Here is a 20,003-nt window from a genome sequence, read left to right on the forward strand (position 1 = left end):
ATCAACTGATCATTTAAATGTTGAAAAGTTCAACATACTTTTTAACAGTGGCAACATATCAAAGTGAATGAAAGTTGGAAGGAAATCGTTCAATGTCACTGACCCAGTCAATTGTCTATGCTACGAATTTCTTTTCCATTGGTTTTCGTTCACAGATTCGGAGGTTAGAAACATGGTGCGTAAACTTTTATAAAATAAATATGAACAAAGTCACACAAATAGTAAATTATTAACCGCTAAAGTTCCACGAGCAACAATATTAATGAAATTCAATCAGTGTATATGAATTAGGCGTCGTCTGAAATGCACGCCGCACCTTTGTCAAGTCGAGCATGTGGCTTCAGGAAAGAACGATATCTGTTTTCAGACTCGCAAACGCCGTAATGGAGGACGCGCCAAGCACGGCCGTGGCCACGTGAAAGCTGTGAGGTGCACCAACTGCGCGCGTTGCGTGCCGAAGGACAAGGCGATCAAAAAATTCGTGATTAGGAATATCGTCGAAGCCGCCGCTGTCAGAGACATTAACGAAGCCTCCGTATATGCATGTAAGAATCATTCTAGTTTATTTTAAACTCGTATTTATTTGATGTTATGGCCTTACAGTTCATGCCGAATCATTATATACATGTAAATCAACATAACCTGTACTCTTGTGATGAACCCTTTTTCATAATATGTATCTTTACTATTATTACTTGTCTACTCTACTCACCTTATTGAAAGAGGTTCTAAGAGCTGTTTTGATCTCTCAAAAGTCATTGGTTGCCTAGCTTTTAGAATTTTGTTGATAAAGAAGTAATTATCTTGTAACTTCTGGTAAAGCCATTCTTTCTTTAGTTTCGTTGTCATCTACTAGGTATCAAGTGCTCGATTTTTTTATATTCTATTATTTTCTTTAAAACTCATGACCAACCAAGTTCCAATATTAATCATAATATTGGTAAAAAGTCGAATTATTCTGTGTATTAAAATTTGCTAAGGGTCATAGAAACAAAATCTTCTTATCAAAATGTGCCTATGCATACCCAATTACTTGTGTATTAATATATTTATTATTTATTCCACAGCATTCCAGCTCCCGAAGCTGTATGCTAAGCTCCACTACTGCGTTTCATGCGCAATCCACAGCAAAGTAGTGCGCAACAGGTCGAAGAAGGACAGGAGGATCCGTACGCCACCCAAGAGCACCTTCCCCAGGGACATGCAGCGCCCACAGAACGTGCAGAGGAAGTGAAGTGATTAACAATAAAATGTAAAAATCAAAACTGTTTTATCATTTCTGTAACTCTACCCTTTACTGCCATTTTTCGTAGCCCTTCCTCAACTCTGTTTCTTCCAACGCTACAATATTTTTCAGACCTTAAATCTAATCATTGCCATGTAAGTGAAAAGTTTGAAAGACAAACTTACATGGTACATAATCAAGCATGACTTACTGCTGTAGACCTGCCTTATTATTAATTTACTAGCTATTGCCCGCGACTTCGTCCCCGTGGGTAGAAGATATAAGTTATGATTTATACCTGCCCTGCTTTTTTCACTTTTTCCATTGTATCGTCGCTCCTATTAGTCGCAGCGTGATGGTTTATAGCCTAAAGCCTTCCTCGATTAATGGTCTATTCAACACAAAAAGAATTTTTCAATTTGGACCAGTAGTTCCTGAGATTAGCGCGTTCAAACAAACTCTTCAGCTTTATATATTAGTATAGATTATAATACCTAAGCCAAGGCTTTCATAGCTTTCGGAAGCAATTAATGAGTACACTGATTAAGTTGCGTATAATAAGGCCCATGAAGTCCACACAATGTCCACACATGATCATGCTTATTAAGTAGGCCACATTAGTTCTTACAAGGACTTCCATGACGGAACGTAATTTTATTGTTATCAGAACCTGCCTACTGAGACTGTTAATAGTACCGCAGCCCAGGCCTGCAGATATAAGTAATAACTGACATTCAGAGATGGGCTGCGATTCCATCATAGTTGTGTTAGGAAAATATTTCGCACGAGGTACAGCTGGTGCCCAGATGCGTTGGCTGGTACAAGTGGTACACAGTATGTAGCAAACGTCGCAACATATTCATTGCACACATCTCTCGCTTGTTTTCTATGCTCGAAAATACAGCTCCCCTCAGCTGTATTCGCTGGCATGGTGCATAACACATTCCAGATACGGTCAGTTCTCGAAATGGTATTATCAAACCACACCAAGATTGAGTAGCTGTCGAGTGTTATCGGCATCATTAGCTTTCTATCCGTAATTCCAATTTGTTCCAGAGAAGCAATTCGATTGTAACAGAATTAGTTTCTGAAGAAACAAATGACAACTAAACACGCATTAACTAATTTAGTCCTTTTGTCGCGAGAGGATTCTCAATCCTTAATTTAAAGACACCCTGACTCAAGATGGTATTCGTGGATCACACTAATAGATTGCCTACGCGGGCGTTGAACCCGCGACACGTCGCACTCCATGGGATTGGCGAGATGCCCTTAAACACGGCTATTCGTGCAGTTTAAATTTCTGTAAGCCCACTGTTCAGGCGAAAACTCGGAGCTGAGAGCCTATCTATAATATATATATCTATCTATTGTGTTTAAACGTGCAGTAACATATCTCTACAAAAATATTTGTAGTTCATAGTTTCATACTACATCAATGGAGCATGTTCTAAAAGAAAGTATGAAAAAAAAACGGTGTTTGCTATTTGGCATGATTGGTTTATATTATTAATAGCTGCTGACCTGACTAGAATAAACGGAATTAAATGGTAAAGAAAACTACAAAACGAAAATATCACTATATATATAATTAACATAAAAATTACACAAATTTATCCTTATTTCCATAAAATTACGTCTCGTAGTCGTCGTCTTCTCGCTTCCGTTTCTGCGCGGTTTGTTCATCAATCTCCATTTTGACGAGATGTGAGGACGGGCCCGCTGTCACTCTGACTGCGGGCTTGGCAACCACCTGAGAAAAGTATAAGTAAATAATTTATATATTATGGTTGTTGTTTAAGGTGATATTAATACTTCTTTTTGTAAACCTTTGTATGTATATCCTGAACAAGCTTTGATTGATAAGACTGCTGGTTGGTATTATATGTATTGTAAGTGTAATTTTGAACACAAACATTATGGACAGACAGTTGGCATAAACAAGTATCAATATTACACTCATAGTGGCCAGCATTGTCGCTCCCATATGGGCCTTGTTAGCCATCAGCACAAGTGGCAAAGTCAGAAAAATTAACGTAAAAGACTACTCATGAATAGGAAAATGTGAAAGTTTTTATTTTTAGTGTATTCCAATAAATACAAACATTGTTGGGTCTGAAATTGAAATATTGGCTGAATTAAAGAATTGGGTAATATTTCCTTACCTTACTACCAGAAGTGAATTTGAGAACAGGTTTAGGAACTACAGTTGGCTTGGATGTGGAGACATTGACAATGGTGCCCGGTGGTCTCTTTACCACCACATTCTGAGGAGGTGGTGGCTTTGGCGTTGTCACCGTCTTGAGAGATGGTACAGCTGAGATCGTGGTCTTGGTTATTGCTTTCTTGGTGGCCTGCTTTAGGCGGTAATTGCAAGCTGATAGGCAGTAACTGTAAATGCAAGGATATTAGGGTTTAGTTAAAATTTAGTTGTATAAATTGTTTATCAATAAGATACATTAGTGCAAGCTCTAATGAAGTTCTAAATTGAATAGAATGAAGGATCAATTCCATTCAATTTAGAGCTTCAGTGTATAAATGTATAATTTTCCGAGAAGTAAACAGCATCTTACCGATCAGGCGGTAGTCTCAACCCACAGTGTGGTTTGATAAGAGGCAGAGGGTTGACATTTTTAACTCGTGATATCTCCAGGAGCACCTCCCGTGGAGGAGGACTCGTGAAAGACTTGTCCAACTGCATCTGAACCGCTAACCGAACGTCATCCAGATCTATAGTCTTCTTCTTAGCATGGGTCGCAAACACCCGCGCGTCGTCTAATACTGAGGTAACGTAGCGGTAAGTGAACTCCAGCAGCTGGTTCACTACTCGCGGCTCATAGTCTGAGATACCAACCTCCTTCATAATAGACATGATAACTTGTGCGTCCTTAGGAATGTGTTTTGTTTGGACCATCGCCTTGGATTTATCTTTCTCAGACATTTTAATAGATTTACTGTATTGTAATGGCCAGGGATCATATATCTACGACAAAAATATATTCACGGTGCCAAGAGTGCCACTTTTATTGACTTTGTTTACTCTTATACGGATTATTTTTATTTTCCCACTCTCACGGATCGCGTAGTCGTTTTCTACTTTGTTGACAGACACTGACAACATAGCCGACATTTTGGTTAAGTTCTAGAAATGTCAAAACTCAAGAACCTGTGTTGCCAAATAAAAAAAATCTTAAGATTTAAATTATGCAGACTAATTCAGAGGAGTATAAGTTAGTAATTATCTAAGCCCAATTTTTTAGAAAAAGGAACAATAGTTTAAAAATAGAAATAAATAATGTGCACTCAGCACTGAAATCACAGACTATATACTAATGGCGGATTTCTTGCAGAGAGTGGGCAAATGAGTTATTTTGAAACTGTACCATAACCCAAGCCTCAGCATTTGATATTCATTTTATAGGGGATAAGTTTATGCTATTATTATTTCCTGTTCTAATGACTAACGCATAACCATCACTACTAAATACAAGCAATTAGATGCTTGGGAATATCAGAATCACAAAAAGTGTTAATTTGGAATTAGTTAATTGTACCAAAACATGTTAGTTTATTACACTTCTGATGGAATCAGCATCCTTTGAATATATTGAAGGCCGCAACTCTTAACACGCAGCATGACTTAGCGATGTGTAGGGTACTTAGCAGCAATGGTTAAAATGTGCGGGTGTTGATTTTTAAGATACTTATAGATGAGATATTTATATCTAGCATTTCATATTTATTTTCAGAAAGGAGACAGTAGTGAGTACCTGGCCACCTGTCAGGTGACTATTTAGGTATGGGTTGGTCATGAATTGTACAATAAAAAACACTTTATATAATAACCATTTCGATTTTATTCAGTTAAAATATGAAATAACTTACGTGTACAGTAAAAATAAGTTGTTTTTAGATAGTCATTGAAGTGTTAACTCAAGTATGTATATCGCTAGAAGCCGCGCGGCCAGCGTTCTTAACATTGCGACTACCTTAACTTGTCTTGTTACCAAGTGTACTATAATACGTTCTAATGATTATATTATTGTAATTTGTATTAGGTACATTAACATATAAATGGACAATTTGGACGTACAGTTGTGGTTTTTATTTACTATAGTGATAAACAGAATGTCCTAAGGTAATGCATGTTCGCTTCACTTTCGTTCCATACGTAGCGATCATATTTACAGATTTTACACTAGACCTAAAATATTAAATATTATTGTATACTCTTGAAGATTTATTATAATTTTATATTTTATGTACTGCTGGTTATAATGCTCTGTAGGCGATGAGTTTGCCAAGCCGTTACCTCTGCCCAGAGGCAACCAAATTGACACTAGCGACGAGCATAATATACTTATCACTCACGTATACCTCTATAACGTCATGGAACAAAAGTTAAGTAACATTCCGAGAGTTGGAGCGATCACTTCATCGTTTAATGAAAAATCTCGTGGAAAATGAAATCTATTGTATCGTCCGTGATATGTTTAGAGCCAAACTCATGAAAGTAATATGAAGTGACTGATGCATGACCGCTCACGGAGGCGAATACAAAACGATGTATTATTGCTTTCATAATAACATTATTAACGATTATACACAATGATGCGCGCATCACAAACATGTTACCGCCCAGCTTTATCTATAGCTAATAAATTGTGCTATTTGCTGAAACCATCCGTTACACTATCATCATTCTTTATTATCCTTATTTATAATTATATCACCTAGTGAGGTTTCAAACAATAACCTACGAACCCCTCACACGTTAAGCCTTACGAAGAGTAAACAAAATCATGTTAGCGTCCTACTTGGCTGTACTATGATAACGCAGAAGAGTCCTGAACTACAGACGATATCATAAGATTAGCTAAGACTTGTCGGTCCTAGGGAGCGAGCGCGGCCGCCCGGGCGCCGCGTCACACTATCACTACGAGAACTCGATGACTATTACGTATTTCGATTGCCGTTCTCTCCAGCAACGTGTGAGGTGACCTATAAGAGACTAATTAGGTAGAAATGTACTTAATGATCTACTCTCGTACACTCAATACAATATTATCAACAACGTAACTAGGGCCTACTTACGAAAAACTATGAACATCACAAAATCCCGAGTAACTATCTGACGATGTGTATGGCTAAGAAACAAATTATATTACACCTTCATGAATCACTCGTTAATATTTCACAATTGCAAATCCTTACAACACTCAGAGTCACTAGTACGCGAGTAGTACCTATGGCAAACAGGGTCTGAATGGCACTGTACTTATAATTCGTTTGGAAATTCAACAAGTTATTGGCATTTGGGAATAAGAAGAGAAATTTGCAAAAGTGATCATTAAAATTAAATAATAGTAAATATAAAATAATAAATTGCACAATTATATTGAACGTAATATTTTACAATAAAACAGTATAAGCTCAACTCTATAATATTAGAATAATTACGAATAATTCAATTAGCATATAAATTAAAAGATAAAGTCCATAGATAAAATATTGCATCATTAAACAGGGAATCACTTAAGTTATTTATTAATTAATGAATTTCATTACAAAAATATTCAAACATATCAAAGTCAGTCCATACACTGACTATCACCAACTTTTTATTAGCAATTCGCAAAAGGCACTCCTTACTGCAAATTTAAGTAGTGAGACGCGGGAAGAGGAGAGGGGGGGAGAGGGGAGTATCGTAGGAGGGGGGGGGAGTATCATTCAAACTGTTGAGCTTAATATGTTAGAAGCGTCCCATATTGGTAAATTAAAATTACAGCTTACCACTATTTATATCATAAGAAACAGGAAGAAACTACAAATAGACAAGTCGATAACGGTATTTAAAATAATACAAACAAACCAGTACATAATAGAGTACAAATTACTTCAGCTACACTACGGGTTATTGTGTTACGCTGCCTAACCTTACGGTAGTCTCTGAGGCATTCACTCTCGCGAGAGTATGAACGCGTCAAATGTTCTTCTAAGTTTGCACTTGATAGTATTGGGTCGAGTATTGCACATAACATTTCCACGATAAATATATACATCATAGTTATTGTGTACAACGTGTGGCGAGCCCCGCAGCCGCCGCCCGCTCCGGCCGCGACCGCTCAGACCTGCAACACGACACTTACGTCAGGGGGTTATACGTCAGCGATTGTCCATTGCACAGTTGTGTTCCCAGGTGCCGGCCGGTGCGTGTGGCCCAGCGGTGTTACCTATGTGGTGAGTGCGGGCTGCGCGTGGTCGGGCGGGGGCTGGTGTTGCGGCGGCGGCGGCGGCGCGGCGTACTCCACCACCTCCTGGTAGATGAGCTGCTTCCACTGCTCCACCGTGTGCTCGCGCTCGTCCACCGAGTGGTCGTACGACGCGGGGGCCGGCTGGCAATACACAACGAACTACATTAGGAATACATTGCACCACATACTGTTATTTTATCCACGAGATAACAGATTTGATTTGTGTGTGTGTCCGACTGTGCACACTGCATATGCATTTGAGCACGTCACAGAACCAACTGATCATGAGTAACATCTGCTACACTTACGTTCCCACAGTATGCGCAACTTCGTATACGATAACTGCAAGTAATTGCGCTATCATCGGCTTAGCCTTTTCCCACTATGTTGAGGTCGGCTTCCAGTCTAACCGGTTTCAGCTAAGTACCAGTGTTTTACAAGGAGCGACTGCCTATCTGACATCCTCAACACAGGCAACACGATACCCTTTGGTTAGACTGGTTGTCAGACTTTTCAAGCTTCTGACTACCTCTAACGACTGTCAAAGATGTAGGATAATAGCAGGGACCCACAATTTAACGTGCCTTCCGAAACACGGAGGAACTCGTTATGACAAAGATGGTCGCCCATATACAGACCAACCGCGTCAAGCGTAGCTTAACCTGTGATTGATTCACTTATGCGCTTAAAGCTTAGCCACGAGCTCCTAATGCGAGCAAGTAATCGCACTAATGAACGATAATGTTTACAGCTTGCGAACTGAGCGCGAGGCGTGTATGTTACGTTGTTGACTGACCTATACCAAGGACCACAAGTTAGTTGCCCTAACTGCTATGTCTAATTGGTCTTAGCTTCAATTCCAACCCAGTGTCTAATACTTATAATAAAGGTTTAGCTTAGTTTGAGAGCAGCTGGCGTAGTGTATGTGTGTCCGTACCGCGTTGACCTCTCCCTCGTCGTACCACACGTTGATGTAGGGGTGCAGCAGCGCCTCGTCCACCGAGATGCGGCGCTCGGGGTCGATGACCAGCATGCGCGACAGCAGGTCGCGGGCCTGGGACGCCTGCGCGACACACAAGCGATCAGACAGACTTCTTTTTCTGACATTTGTATTAAACTTTATTAAGGAAAAATTGCACTTCAAAGTGGATCATTACCCAGACTATATACAATTTTTAAACAATGCGAAATTTGACCTTTGCGTCATATTTCGCACGGTTAACTGGAAGATAATGCTATTTGAAGGGTCCTAGTGACTGACCAGACTACGACACCTTACTATAAACTCACTTGGTATGAAAATAAACTAACAGAATACTGGTATCATGAAGGTTCAATAACAGCTATGATGTGCGTACCTTGAGACGGTTGTGCTCGTTGCTGTCGCTGGGGAACAGTATGTCCGGGAACAGCCTCTCGAAGCTGTAGCCGGTGTAGCGCGGCCGGTTCTCCACGTAGTTGCGCACGGTGGGCTGCAGCCGCGCCATGAACGCGGCCGACGGAGTGCCCAGTTGCTCTGCAGCGGTAATGTCAAGTCAAATCAATGAAATGAAGATATCTGAACCCAGATAGCTGACTATGTTGAATTATTTCTGTATCGAGTGGAAACAGGCTTCGGTGATATTTTAAAGACAGCTGTGGGTAGATGCGAACATTTTTGATACTAATTTAATTTTCCAAATACCAACATGATAAAAAAAATCAGCTGATCAAAGTTAGCATCGTCCATTGTCATCCATTTTTCAGAATGGTTTACTATCTTGGTGCCGGTTGTTGACGCACAAAAAGATTTCGATATTATTAAAGATTTAGTAATTAAATGTCTGACCGATGATCTTGTTCCACTGGTCGATGTGGTCAGTCCCGGGGAACAGCACGCCGCCGCGGATCATCTCGCCCATGATGCAGCCCACCGACCAGATGTCCACGTTCTCCGTGTAGCCCATGCCCAGGATCACCTGATCACCACACATATTACGGAATATTAGAGAATACAAGACGATGATTAGATATGTTGTGGAATAGCGGGTTCCACATTACTTGTAATATCTTTATTGTTAAATGTTGTACCAAATAAAGATAAAGATCTAAATACAATAAAAAAATTTTGGGCTGTTATAAGAATTGCACTCACTCTGATTTTCTGTTTAGACTGGGAAGTGCTCTTGGTTATCTTAAGATAAATCCACTATTAAAAAAAAACACGTTAGTAACAGAATAGTTAGTTGTGTGGTGTGTACCTCAGGCGCGCGGTAGTATCTGGTGACGACGTAGGGCGTCATCATGAAGGTGGTCCCGGCGGTGCGCGCCAGGCCGAAGTCCAGGATCTTCAGCGTGCAGTCGCTCTTCACCACTATGTTGGAGGGCTTCAGATCCTAGCGACACAGAACTAATTAGAACACGAAATTCATCATCATAAGATTAGTAATTGGGTTATTCTCAGGACAAGTAACACAAATTAAGGATGTTATTATCCTCAGCATAATTTTAATACAGCAAATTGTTAAAATAGATGTTATCCTGTGTCTACGCTCGTACAGTATCGGCTAATCGGCTTGGCTATTATTAGATTAAGTAAAAACAAATACAATTAAACACTACTGTTATTTTAACCATTTAGTGAGGATAATGAGGCCTTTAACTTGTGTAGTTTTTTCCTGAGAATCACCAAATTATTATATCATCATGTACATAACGTCTTCTTGCCCAATGGGGGAAGGGCAAAGTAAATGCATGGCTATAAAAATATTGTGATGTGTACCCGATGTATAATCCCAGCAAGATGCAAGTGCTTGATACCGCACAGCATCTGGTAGAGCAGGTAGCTCATGCGCTCATGGTCCAGGTCCATCTGGATGACCTGGCACAGGTTGGCATCCATCAACTCCATCACCAGGTACACGTCCTGGAACTCCTCAAGGCTCTTCTGTGGCGTGAAGGCGTTTAGGAGCCCGATTATCTGGAATTAATTATGTGTTTAATTAACAACAATAATTACATGAGTTAAGGCTATGAAATGATTCTATGTCGAATAAATAATAAAAATTTAACCCAATTAACCTCAAGGATTGGTTGGGTTTAGTTTTCATTATTTTTAGTTATTAATAGGATTAATTGAATTCAAAGCTTTATCTTTCTACAGAAAATATTAAGCATTATATGTCAAGCCTATCAAACTATGTATTGGATAACATATTAGAAACATAGCATTGGAATTTAAGATTCAAAACAATATTAGATTATAACTAGAAATCCTAGTAGACAAAATGATGAAAGATACCTTATAAGAAAACTATTTTTTTTAAAGTATAAATATTAAGTTATTAATACCCACAATATATTAACAAACATACTGTGTACTTACATTTTTATGATTGACCAATTTCATGAGTTTAAACTCACGATACGCACGTTTCGCGTGCGTTACATTCTGGAACGGCCGTGATAGCTTCTTGATGGCTACATTTTGTTGTGTCACCGTATCGTATGCGGCACTGGAACGAAACATTCAACACGTTTACTACAGGAGCAAGCAATGGATGTCGATACAGGGAAGGTTCTCAAAAAACTCGAACAATCCATAAATTATTTGAATATCCCTCGATGCTGAAGCCATGCAGGTGGGCTTGTCAATATTTGTTATTGGACAGCATATTAGTTGCTTTAAAATACAATAAAAAGGATGTTTGAATAAATATTTGGGTTATGATTAGTGATAACTATGCAATTCAATTATATGTTAACCAGTCCACATTCAAAATTTTGTTTAAAATCATAAAATCCCTTTAAAATTCCCATGAAAATGAACGAATTTTCCACCATGACCCAGAGAAAACCAGTACACAAAAATAGTGAAATGTATACAAATGGAACCATTTTGTGTCGTATATATTACATTAAAATCATTTTTTACATAATAATAGAATATTTAAATATAATAATAATAAAAAAACAATACACGGTGGTTCACAGTGACACAAAAAAGGTGGGTAGACATCAGTTTATAAATAATTTGCTGACAAATTTCGTACAAAGTTGGTCGGAACAAACTATGGGCCACATGTAACCGTCAATCAATTCCTGATAGAGTTCTGTCGTCTTGTCATATTAGTATTAAATCCTAAAACCAAAGCAGACGAAAACATTGAAAGCGGCGGCCATGTTTGCAAGATGGCGCCCGGTCTTACCACACCATCCCTTGGGCGCCCGCGCCGCGGCTCACTAGCTCAGTGTACCGGGTCGGTATCGTGAACACAGAGTCACCGAGTGTGACTGAGTAATACTGAACCATCTCTAACCGGCTAACGTACACTACTGGATCAGCTATAAAAGAAACATATTATATTGGTGACTGTGGGCGTGGCCAGGCTCGGGTTATTCTCCAATTGTATATGAGCACGGTAAGATAACTTAAGCATGAAAATGACTTGTTAGAATTTGGAAAAACAAATGATTCGAAAAGTAGTTTTTTGTCGGTACCTGGCTCCGCCCACAAGACAAGCCTCTACAGTGCATAAAATTACGTAAATATAAGGTGTGGTAGTGTGCGAGTACATGCGTGTGTGCGTGCGAACAGGGATGCAGTGGAGTCGTGTCACGTTTCACACGCGATTAGGCGTGCTGTAGAGAGTAAAGAATATAATTTGTGATATAAAGTGTTCGCGGTGGAATAACTTTGTACTATTTACATATCATGTAATAAGACTTGAATAATTAACTCGAAGCATAAAGAATAATAACGCTTAACGACAATTGTTAAGTCGGTTAAACATTTTCAGAATATATCATATGTGGTGTGTTGGAAGTAATAAGGAAGAAGTTACGGAGAATAATTGTCATGCTTTTGTATTGTCGAAATAAAGATGAAAGCTCGAAGGGAAATGAGACCAAAATGCTTTATATGAATGTGTGTGACAACATTGTTAGATGATAATAATTTACAAAAGTGTACCACATTAACAAAAACATTGCGGCAGAGATAATTAACGAAATAATTAGCTCGCGCGTATCAAAGTATGAGAAACGTTTGCCGCGTAATTAGAAAACTTCATACCTTCGGTTTCTCGGGAGGTTCTACAAAATATCTCAACTTTCAGGGTTCTGTCAATCTTGTGTTTCAAGTAAAATATTTTCAGCTTAAGTTTCAACGGTAAACCAAGTGAATTATTTCAGTGTAACCGCGGTGCTTAATGAACACAGTATTTTTTCCGAACAATAAGAAAATACAATTAAAATTATATAACATAAATGCCTTAGCTGAAAATAACCAGACAGGCTAAGGAAGCTCTCTTAATAAACAAAAAAATAAACTAAGTCCCCAAAATGTAGTCACACATTTTGGAATACTTCAAAACAAAATGACTAAAGCTCTGTTAAATTCTAGTCTACATTTGTAAGGGTGCAGGTACAATGGTCAGCTTACCATACTATTCCCTGTGCTCCGGATCCGATGGGCTTCAAGTTCTGGTAACGTTTGAGGATGGTGAAGCGGGTGTCGCCGACCTCGACGGTGTAGAAGTGGGGGTGGCGCGGCGGGGCCGACATGGCGGAGGCTGGTGGCGCCGCGTGGGGCATGGACCACCCCTACCTGGAGACACCACAACAGCAACACAACATGAGTTCTGAACCTAGATGAAACTAAGAAACTGCTGGAAACAGCCCATAACCAATTAAACGGCATAAGCGATTTTTTATATAGTATGATGCTACAGACAGGCATGAAAAACTTATGTCACCCGTCTTTTTGCGCTGGTGGTTAAAAAGGAAGAAAGAAACAATTTGTGCAGAAATAAATTAATTCCATGTGTCGCAAGGGGCTTCCCGAAAAATAGCATTAAATGTTTAGTAGACACACCAAGTATGAGTACAAGCATTTCAGGGTCACAACAATTTCTTGTCCATAATGGTGACGTCACCACGTGCAGTATGATTGTTTCTCGGGAAATATGAAATTAAGAACACTTAATGTACTTAATTTCATATTAAGTTTTCAGCATAGAAACGTTTCAAGTTGACTGTTGTATGGTGGGGGCCAAAATCTTACATAAAACTTTATCGATCAAAGAGGTAGCGATTATATTATACTTGTTCAGTTTTACGAGTCTCTCCCATTCAGTATTTATTCATCTGATTTATTCGTGTTTATGAAATCCTGGCTCTATACAGAAGTTTAACTAAGTTATCTCATGTAACACCCTCAAAAGAACACATTAAGCTCCCCTTTCTGACACATGCATGAGATATACATATTCAATTTTTATGACGAGAGATGTCACCCTTCTAAAAGGCATCAAAGGATCAAATGCTTATTAAAGTTTAATACCCTTTATACAAAACTGCAACCGTACTGGCTACTCTTTGATTTTAAGTTGTATTTAAAGGAAATAGAGTTCAAAATGCTATGGAAGGTGTGATACACCTAGACTCCCGAGAGATCTTGGTTTAAGATGTGAATTGAAATAATGTGATGGGGTGTAGTAATGTAGACGTCAATGTGTCTTTGATCGTGGGCGCCCCCGCGGTACTGTAATTTTCCTAATTTGGAGCCTAGGCGGAAAACGTGCAGGTAGGCTTTCACGCTTCATGAAACCATTTGTACCTAAGCACTTAAAACCATCCGAGAGCGGAGAAATATCAACATAATCCCACAACGGGAATATCGGGATAGAAGAGTTGATGACGTTTAAAATAGTTAATGACTTTTGGTTGTATAATGGAAAATCCGTAAGGACTAACGTACGTTTTGTGAGAAAAGTTATAAGTATTTGTGTAGATGTACTTACTTTACGTGAATGTGTGTACAGAGTGCGCGGGCGCAGTCCATATATCGGGTTCGCTTGTTGTCGACAGCGTCGGCGCCGGTTCACACGGTCAGTCTTGCTGGCGGCTGGCTCACGGTATTATTACGTCTGCGGACGAAGAAAAAAGTGTGATAAGCTAGAGGAAAATATACATAAGTAGCATGAATTTTACCGGGCAATAACAGCCGACATGCCAGATTAAAGCTTATTAAAAATAAACAAACTCATTCTTTTGGACTGCATCTATTACGTCTTTTATTGACTATGAGAACTTAAGCACCCAAAACATCATATATCAGCGATTAAAAGGAAACAGTAAAGAATTTCTCGAATGAACAGTTTTAAAGATCGCTAACTTTTAAATTTATTAGAGCGGCGGGTGTGATTAAGGGTTTGTGAAGGTGAGGCGGGTCCCTTCAGGCGGTGTGGAGGGTGGCCACTCGACTGTGAACACAGCCCCAGTAGGTCATCTGTGTAGGCCTGTGTTAGGTGCGGGGACCGCGCAAGGTAACAAGGTTATATCAAAGTCAAGTTGAACATGCTTCGCGGTGAGCTTTGAGTATACAGAACCGACGGGAATTACTGTCCTGTTGGTTATGATTGCTTTTTTAGGGTTAGTTAGCTGATGGGTAAAAACGGAACCATCTCAATAGGCCTCCGCGAGTCCGACTCGCTCTTGACCAGTTCTATTAAACTTTAACGAGTTTTTTATTTTATTTGATTTATTATATATAACGGGATTACCCAGCTAGTTTCAAATCGAACCGGAGTCCTTAATCACGAGTCGAACGCGTCTAAGTTGATTTGCGAAACTGCCGTCACTGCGTCATGAAAATTTTGAACAACAACACAACCCACGAAAGTTATTATAATAGAACTATGAAAGGATGAGCATACGAACAATTAAAGATCCTTATTTTTTTAATACTTGATTTTAATTAGTGAACCTTTAAGTTAAAAAATCTTTACAGCTCAGACATTTAAAAAACCTTAATTATGGCGAGACCAAAGACCTTTCTTAATGTTCACTAGAAATGCTAATACCCAGACAATAATTTGCAAGATGCGTGCGCTTCACTGTGGCGAAGACGGTGTCTAATTGTGTTTATGTACATTAAGAACTGAACAACAATGCATAAGTTTGAATGAGAATTGTTGTGCCGATTGTTTCGGTGACGGGCGCTTTGGATCCAACCCTTTATGTTCGCTTGGGTTTCATTGTTGAACGTAAGACTTGAATTTCATATCTCGTAGTCTAGCCCTTTTGGTAGAGCTATGATGGGTTCGACTTTAATCTCAACAGTTTTAAATTGAATAATTTTGTTAAGTAGCCGCGCCGTAGACTGATCCGACTCATTATTCACACATCAAATCATCATCATCATCATCATTCCCCTGCCCTTATCCCAATTATTTTATTTGGGGTCGGCGCAACATGTCATCTTCTTCCATACCTTCCTATCGGCCGTCATCTCACAAGAAACACACTTTACAGCCATATCGTCTTTCACACAATCCATCCATCGTTTCTTTGATTTATTCACACATCACATAAATCAATATTAATAATCATTCATATATTTTAAACATCTGAGAGGAAAATAGAAAGGATATCTGAATGAAAGCAATAATGAATAGCTACACATAAACTCTTCTATAAATCCTTTGGTTTCTCCGCTCCTTTGCATAGCTAACGCTTGAATGATCATAGGGATACATACAGATACTCTGTGGAACTAATCGCATCATTATCACTAATGAACACATGTACATGTATAACATATAAACTAGGTACATACATATAGATGTATCACAGTAGCACACACGATTTAACAGCGCTCCTGAATAGATAAGCCGCGCACTCAATCGGAGGACGCAGGACGGATTTCACGCGCGCGACTTATCGCAGTCTATGTTCCAATTAGTTTTCATTATAATCTTCGATTAGTTTATGTATCTGAAGACTAGAAATCAATCATATTATATTGTTATTTTAAGGCATTAACCGATGGCAGTAAGTAAATAAACTCCATGACATCGTATACTATGGTATATTTATGGAGCTTCTTGCCGGTTCTTCTCCACAAGAATTACATTTTGGAACCGTTAACCAAGAGTCAATATTGTATCGTTTCTAAAGTGACTGGATCAGGGCCTTCTTGAAATAAAAACTTTTGATTTTGATACAATCGAGAAACAAAGACCTATTCTGAATCATTTGTAATTGTAAACTCAATTATGCAAAACTTAGTTCCCGGGAACCCAATTTTAAATGTGACTTTTGGCCTTAATTTACAGCGTGTAGTGCGGGCTATTGAGACGTATCGCGCTGAAAAGCCATTCTATTGATATTGTAAGGTGCTTTGTGGATTAACGCCGAGCAATTTATTTATAATGATAGCGCTATCACCGCCTATCTGGCAATCAAGACTGAAAGAGATTCATTAAGTAAATTGGGGAACAAAACAAAAGCAAAGTATTTTGAGTTGAAAAAAAAAATGGAGATATGAAGATGCATCAATTTGGATTGATTCAAATCGTAAAACTTTCGTTTTAGTAGTGGTCTCTTAGTTTGTTAAATACTATCCACATTGCTCATCAACGACTTTTTAAAGAAACAAATAATGTTCAACGCGTATACTACTATTTTCGACCCCTTTTTATAATATCGTGACTCGTGGTTATAAGTCAACGGCGATTTCCCATGGGCCTATGTTAGCCTTTCTTGTCTCCCGCTGTTATAAAATAACCATAATTTTCATAAATATGTTTCTTGGAACAACCAACCAGCAATAGATAATACTTCGCGGGAGAAAGACACAAGACGTGAAACTTATAAATAGTCACAGTAAATAGTGACGGGTGTTCTTCTAAACATAAGGAAGGTAAAATTTCGCGAGTCGTGGAGGCGAGTACGACTCGACTCGCTCCAATTACGCAGCACTCGCCCCGCAGCTAGCACTCGACACGGTTGCGGGCACTCCAGCGCCAGTGGAGGGGCGAGTAGCTCGCCTGCTGGCTTCACAAGCTTCACAAGCAGTTCATACGAAATAGGGAAGTGCTCGGTGAGCTACAGCCTGATGCTATTTCGGTATTGCCGTTGCTTTTAATTTAAAATGCCCGTCTACATTATTGTGCTACTTTAGTTTTTGTTACATTTTCCCGTCGCCAAACCGTCACTGATAAAGTACATTTCATTCCTTGAAAGGGGCTATTTAAAAATTTCCTCAAAGTCAAAATAAGGTAAAGAACGGTATCTTGTAAATTTTTGTATAGATGACTTTTGTATCTTTTCAAAAATCAAATGAAATTTCCTTTGATTAGATAGAATCCAAAAGTCTTTTATACCCGTCGATATGAGTTCCTAATAATCAATTCATGTTGTAAACATATAAGGAATCTTCACAAATGTAGCTCGAATAAGTTAATATTGGCGTACATTGAATATCTAAGACGAAATGATTAATGATTCAGTCTCGTTCCATTTCTCTAACAAAGATATACGACGGTGCGCACAAAATAAATAATGATATTATATTTCGGCATTTTTCTTAGCTGACATCCACTTTGTTATCTTTAGGCGTTGTAGTGACATTTGTACAGTTTTCTGTCAATATATCAGCGCGGTTATTACAGTAAACGTCATCTTGTCGAGATGAAATAAACCTTGACGTTTGTATTTTCGACATTTTCTTGTGTTTCTCAGGCGGTATGACAAAGGTACTTGAGGCTTCTTTGTACTCTGTACTAATGACTCAACAGAAACCAAACAAAGTAGTCGACAAAACAATCACAAATTTATATTTTTCCATTCAGTTGCTCTCATAAAATAAACAAATATTTTTAAGTAACACGGCACAGTGGGACGAATCACTTTTCACAGAAACTCCAATGTGAAGCCATTCTGTCGCAAAAGCAGCCTCAAACCATATCTTTAGTTAAACACAGGACCAGTGACGTAACAACTGCGTACCAACGTACGTCACACGGGAAAACGGTGTCGTAAACAAAATAAATAGCAACACATAAAGACCCAAAAATGTTGGCGTTATTCTCTGAATAAATAATTAGTTCGTCCGACCGCTGGTGGGAAATGTAGTTCATCAGTTTGTTCGTGAGCCGCCATTACCGGCGAGCGAGGTGAACGGGCCCAGGGGAGGACCGGAATCACGCCGCCATCTAACTGGCTAGTGATCACTGCTCAATTTATTGCTAGCTCTTTTAATTTCATCCAAGTTAGGTCTATATTTGTAATATCAACGGTAATTTTTACATGCACAACTTAAAAATATGCAAAATGCTTAAGCAATACTATAGGAATCACAATATAAATTAACAAAAAACAAGGAAGGAAGGAAGTGTAGGAAATTCATGGCAAGGTTTGTGAGTTTTATTACCATAAATCCGTAAAAAAGCTTCCAACTGTAAATCCGATGAATAGGCAACAAGCACTCGTTACGTAACAATCGATAACAATTCAATATCGGTTGTCACCTAAGCTGATTGTGACAGCGCTAGGGCTGTCCGCTGTCCGACAAATAGAACTATAATAAATTATACGAGTATATCGACGAAAAAGAAGGGCGTATTTCAGAGTTTTATTTCTAAAACTCTATATTGAATATATTCATTTTTATTAATTTTACTTTGGAATAGATTTCAGTATTTTTAGGTGGCGAAGTAGGTGGTCGGTGAAGTACTCAAAACATTAGCGCTTTGGTCTCTTGATATGTTTTTGTATGTTTCTTGATCAAATACTTTCATATAAAAAGCGACAGATATGACTATCAACTCTTAAAAGTCGTTTACATCGAACAGTGGTTGACATACAAACGTCAATCGTTACGGCCAATCGAAAACCCGAAATTGCTTTTGCCCATTAATTGGGTTACGGAGAAGTAACAATAATCCACTGAAAAGTCAGCTGTGACGTCATCAGACGAACGAACGGAATTTCTTTTTCATTGGTAAAGTTACGAAGGCTTCAGACAATGGAGCTGGAAGCCAAACTGTCTCGCAACCCTGGCAGCCAGACACCATGGGCGCTACATCGCTGGCTAGCTGCCAACTTCGAGCCCTGGCTTTGCTTACACAATAAATAGGCTACATTTACATTTAAGGTAGCATTACCGAATAAATGTTGCCAGCTTAGTTAATAGAAAGGTAGAATATAAATAAAAGTACTGATTTTAAAAAGCAAAATTTGTTTGACAAGGTTTTGTTTCTTCTTTACATTGATATTTAACCTCGACCGGCTTTCCGATTCTGAAGTTTGTTAATTAAAAACTTTACATGTTAAAGAAATACTAACAACTATCTGAAAACATCGCATAGCCTAGGAACCAGATTAGTTAACTAACTAGCCATATTTGTTAGTCTCGCTTCACATATTTAAACATTAGTAGAGTAAGCACCGGGGACAGGCCAGAGGCCGCAATATAACTAAAGTTAGGCAAACTATCGTCGAGGGCATATTAGTTATGTATTAGTGCACTTTGTGGCCCTAATTCGTAATGCCTGCGCAGTAAACCACCGTCCTAGTTCATTCATATCGTCCAGGGAAATGAATGCAAAATTCAGCTCAAACCAGGACACTCAGAGCCGTGTCGCGAAGGAATACTATCTCTAGCGCTTTAAGTTAAGGTCTAATGTCTATCGGGAGCTGAGCCGCTAAGGTATTAAAGTTGGCGGCCATTTTGTACATTTTTTATTTGATTTCTGGCG

General features: G+C 38.8%; 3 protein-coding genes across 5 annotated transcripts in view; 1 reads left to right on the forward strand and 2 right to left on the reverse strand.

Moving 5' to 3' along the window:
* Window positions 1–67: 67 nt before the first annotated feature.
* LOC113503792 (40S ribosomal protein S26) lies at window positions 68–1,265 on the forward strand. Its single transcript, XM_026885887.1, has 3 exons — window positions 68–175; window positions 368–545; window positions 1,068–1,265. Exons 1-3 carry the CDS (start codon window positions 68–70, stop codon window positions 1,232–1,234), a joined length of 453 nt encoding a protein of 150 aa, XP_026741688.1. The 3' UTR covers window positions 1,235–1,265.
* Window positions 1,266–2,794: 1,529 nt separating this feature from the next.
* On the reverse strand, window positions 2,795–4,370 carry LOC113503672 (transcription initiation factor TFIID subunit 9). The gene is made up of 3 exons (XM_026885716.1): window positions 3,799–4,370; window positions 3,391–3,616; window positions 2,795–2,978 (listed from the first exon to the last, which is right to left on the reverse strand). Exons 1-3 carry the CDS (start codon window positions 4,164–4,166, stop codon window positions 2,859–2,861), a joined length of 714 nt encoding a protein of 237 aa, XP_026741517.1. The 5' UTR covers window positions 4,167–4,370; the 3' UTR covers window positions 2,795–2,858.
* A 692-nt stretch (window positions 4,371–5,062) lies between these two features.
* LOC113503670 (stress-activated protein kinase JNK) overlaps window positions 5,063–20,003 on the reverse strand; it is an 86,028-nt gene continuing 71,087 nt past the window's right edge. For 2 of the 3 annotated variants that reach the window (XM_026885711.1, XM_026885709.1), the window contains 10 exons: window positions 14,262–14,387; window positions 12,902–13,066; window positions 10,844–10,973; window positions 10,241–10,438; window positions 9,720–9,854; window positions 9,308–9,437; window positions 8,838–8,995; window positions 8,417–8,542; window positions 7,459–7,620; window positions 5,063–7,356 (listed from right to left, as the gene is read on the reverse strand). In XM_026885711.1, coding sequence (XP_026741512.1) covers window positions 7,459–7,620; window positions 8,417–8,542; window positions 8,838–8,995; window positions 9,308–9,437; window positions 9,720–9,854; window positions 10,241–10,438; window positions 10,844–10,973; window positions 12,902–13,053 — 1,191 coding nt within the window. In that variant the 5' untranslated portion in view covers window positions 13,054–13,066; window positions 14,262–14,387 and the 3' untranslated portion in view covers window positions 5,063–7,356. Of the gene's footprint in view, window positions 7,357–7,458; window positions 7,621–8,416; window positions 8,543–8,837; window positions 8,996–9,307; window positions 9,438–9,719; window positions 9,855–10,240; window positions 10,439–10,843; window positions 10,974–11,666; window positions 11,803–12,901; window positions 13,067–14,261; window positions 14,388–20,003 lie in introns of those variants that run through there. The other variant, XM_026885712.1, reaches the window with a different exon arrangement.

Source organism: Trichoplusia ni, chromosome 20 (assembly GCF_003590095.1).
Source record: "Trichoplusia ni isolate ovarian cell line Hi5 chromosome 20, tn1, whole genome shotgun sequence".
NCBI lineage: Eukaryota > Metazoa > Arthropoda > Insecta > Lepidoptera > Noctuidae > Trichoplusia > Trichoplusia ni.

Excerpts from the sequence above, each read along its gene's own strand:
- LOC113503792 (XM_026885887.1), top strand. The coding sequence starts at position 68 with ATGAAAGTTGGAAGGAAATCGTTCAATGTCACTGACCCAGTCAATTGT. Across the intron at positions 176-367 it reads ATTCGGAGGTTAGAAACATG|ACTCGCAAACGCCGTAATGG; the intron begins GTGCGTAAACTT and ends ATCTGTTTTCAG. Across the intron at positions 546-1,067 it reads CGAAGCCTCCGTATATGCAT|CATTCCAGCTCCCGAAGCTG; the intron begins GTAAGAATCATT and ends TTTATTCCACAG.
- LOC113503672 (XM_026885716.1), bottom strand. The coding sequence starts at position 4,166 with ATGTCTGAGAAAGATAAATCCAAGGCGATGGTCCAAACAAAACACATT. Across the intron at positions 3,617-3,798 it reads TTGAGACTACCGCCTGATCG|TTACTGCCTATCAGCTTGCA; the intron begins GTAAGATGCTGT and ends TTGCATTTACAG. Across the intron at positions 2,979-3,390 it reads AATTCACTTCTGGTAGTAAG|GTGGTTGCCAAGCCCGCAGT; the intron begins GTAAGGAAATAT and ends TACTTTTCTCAG.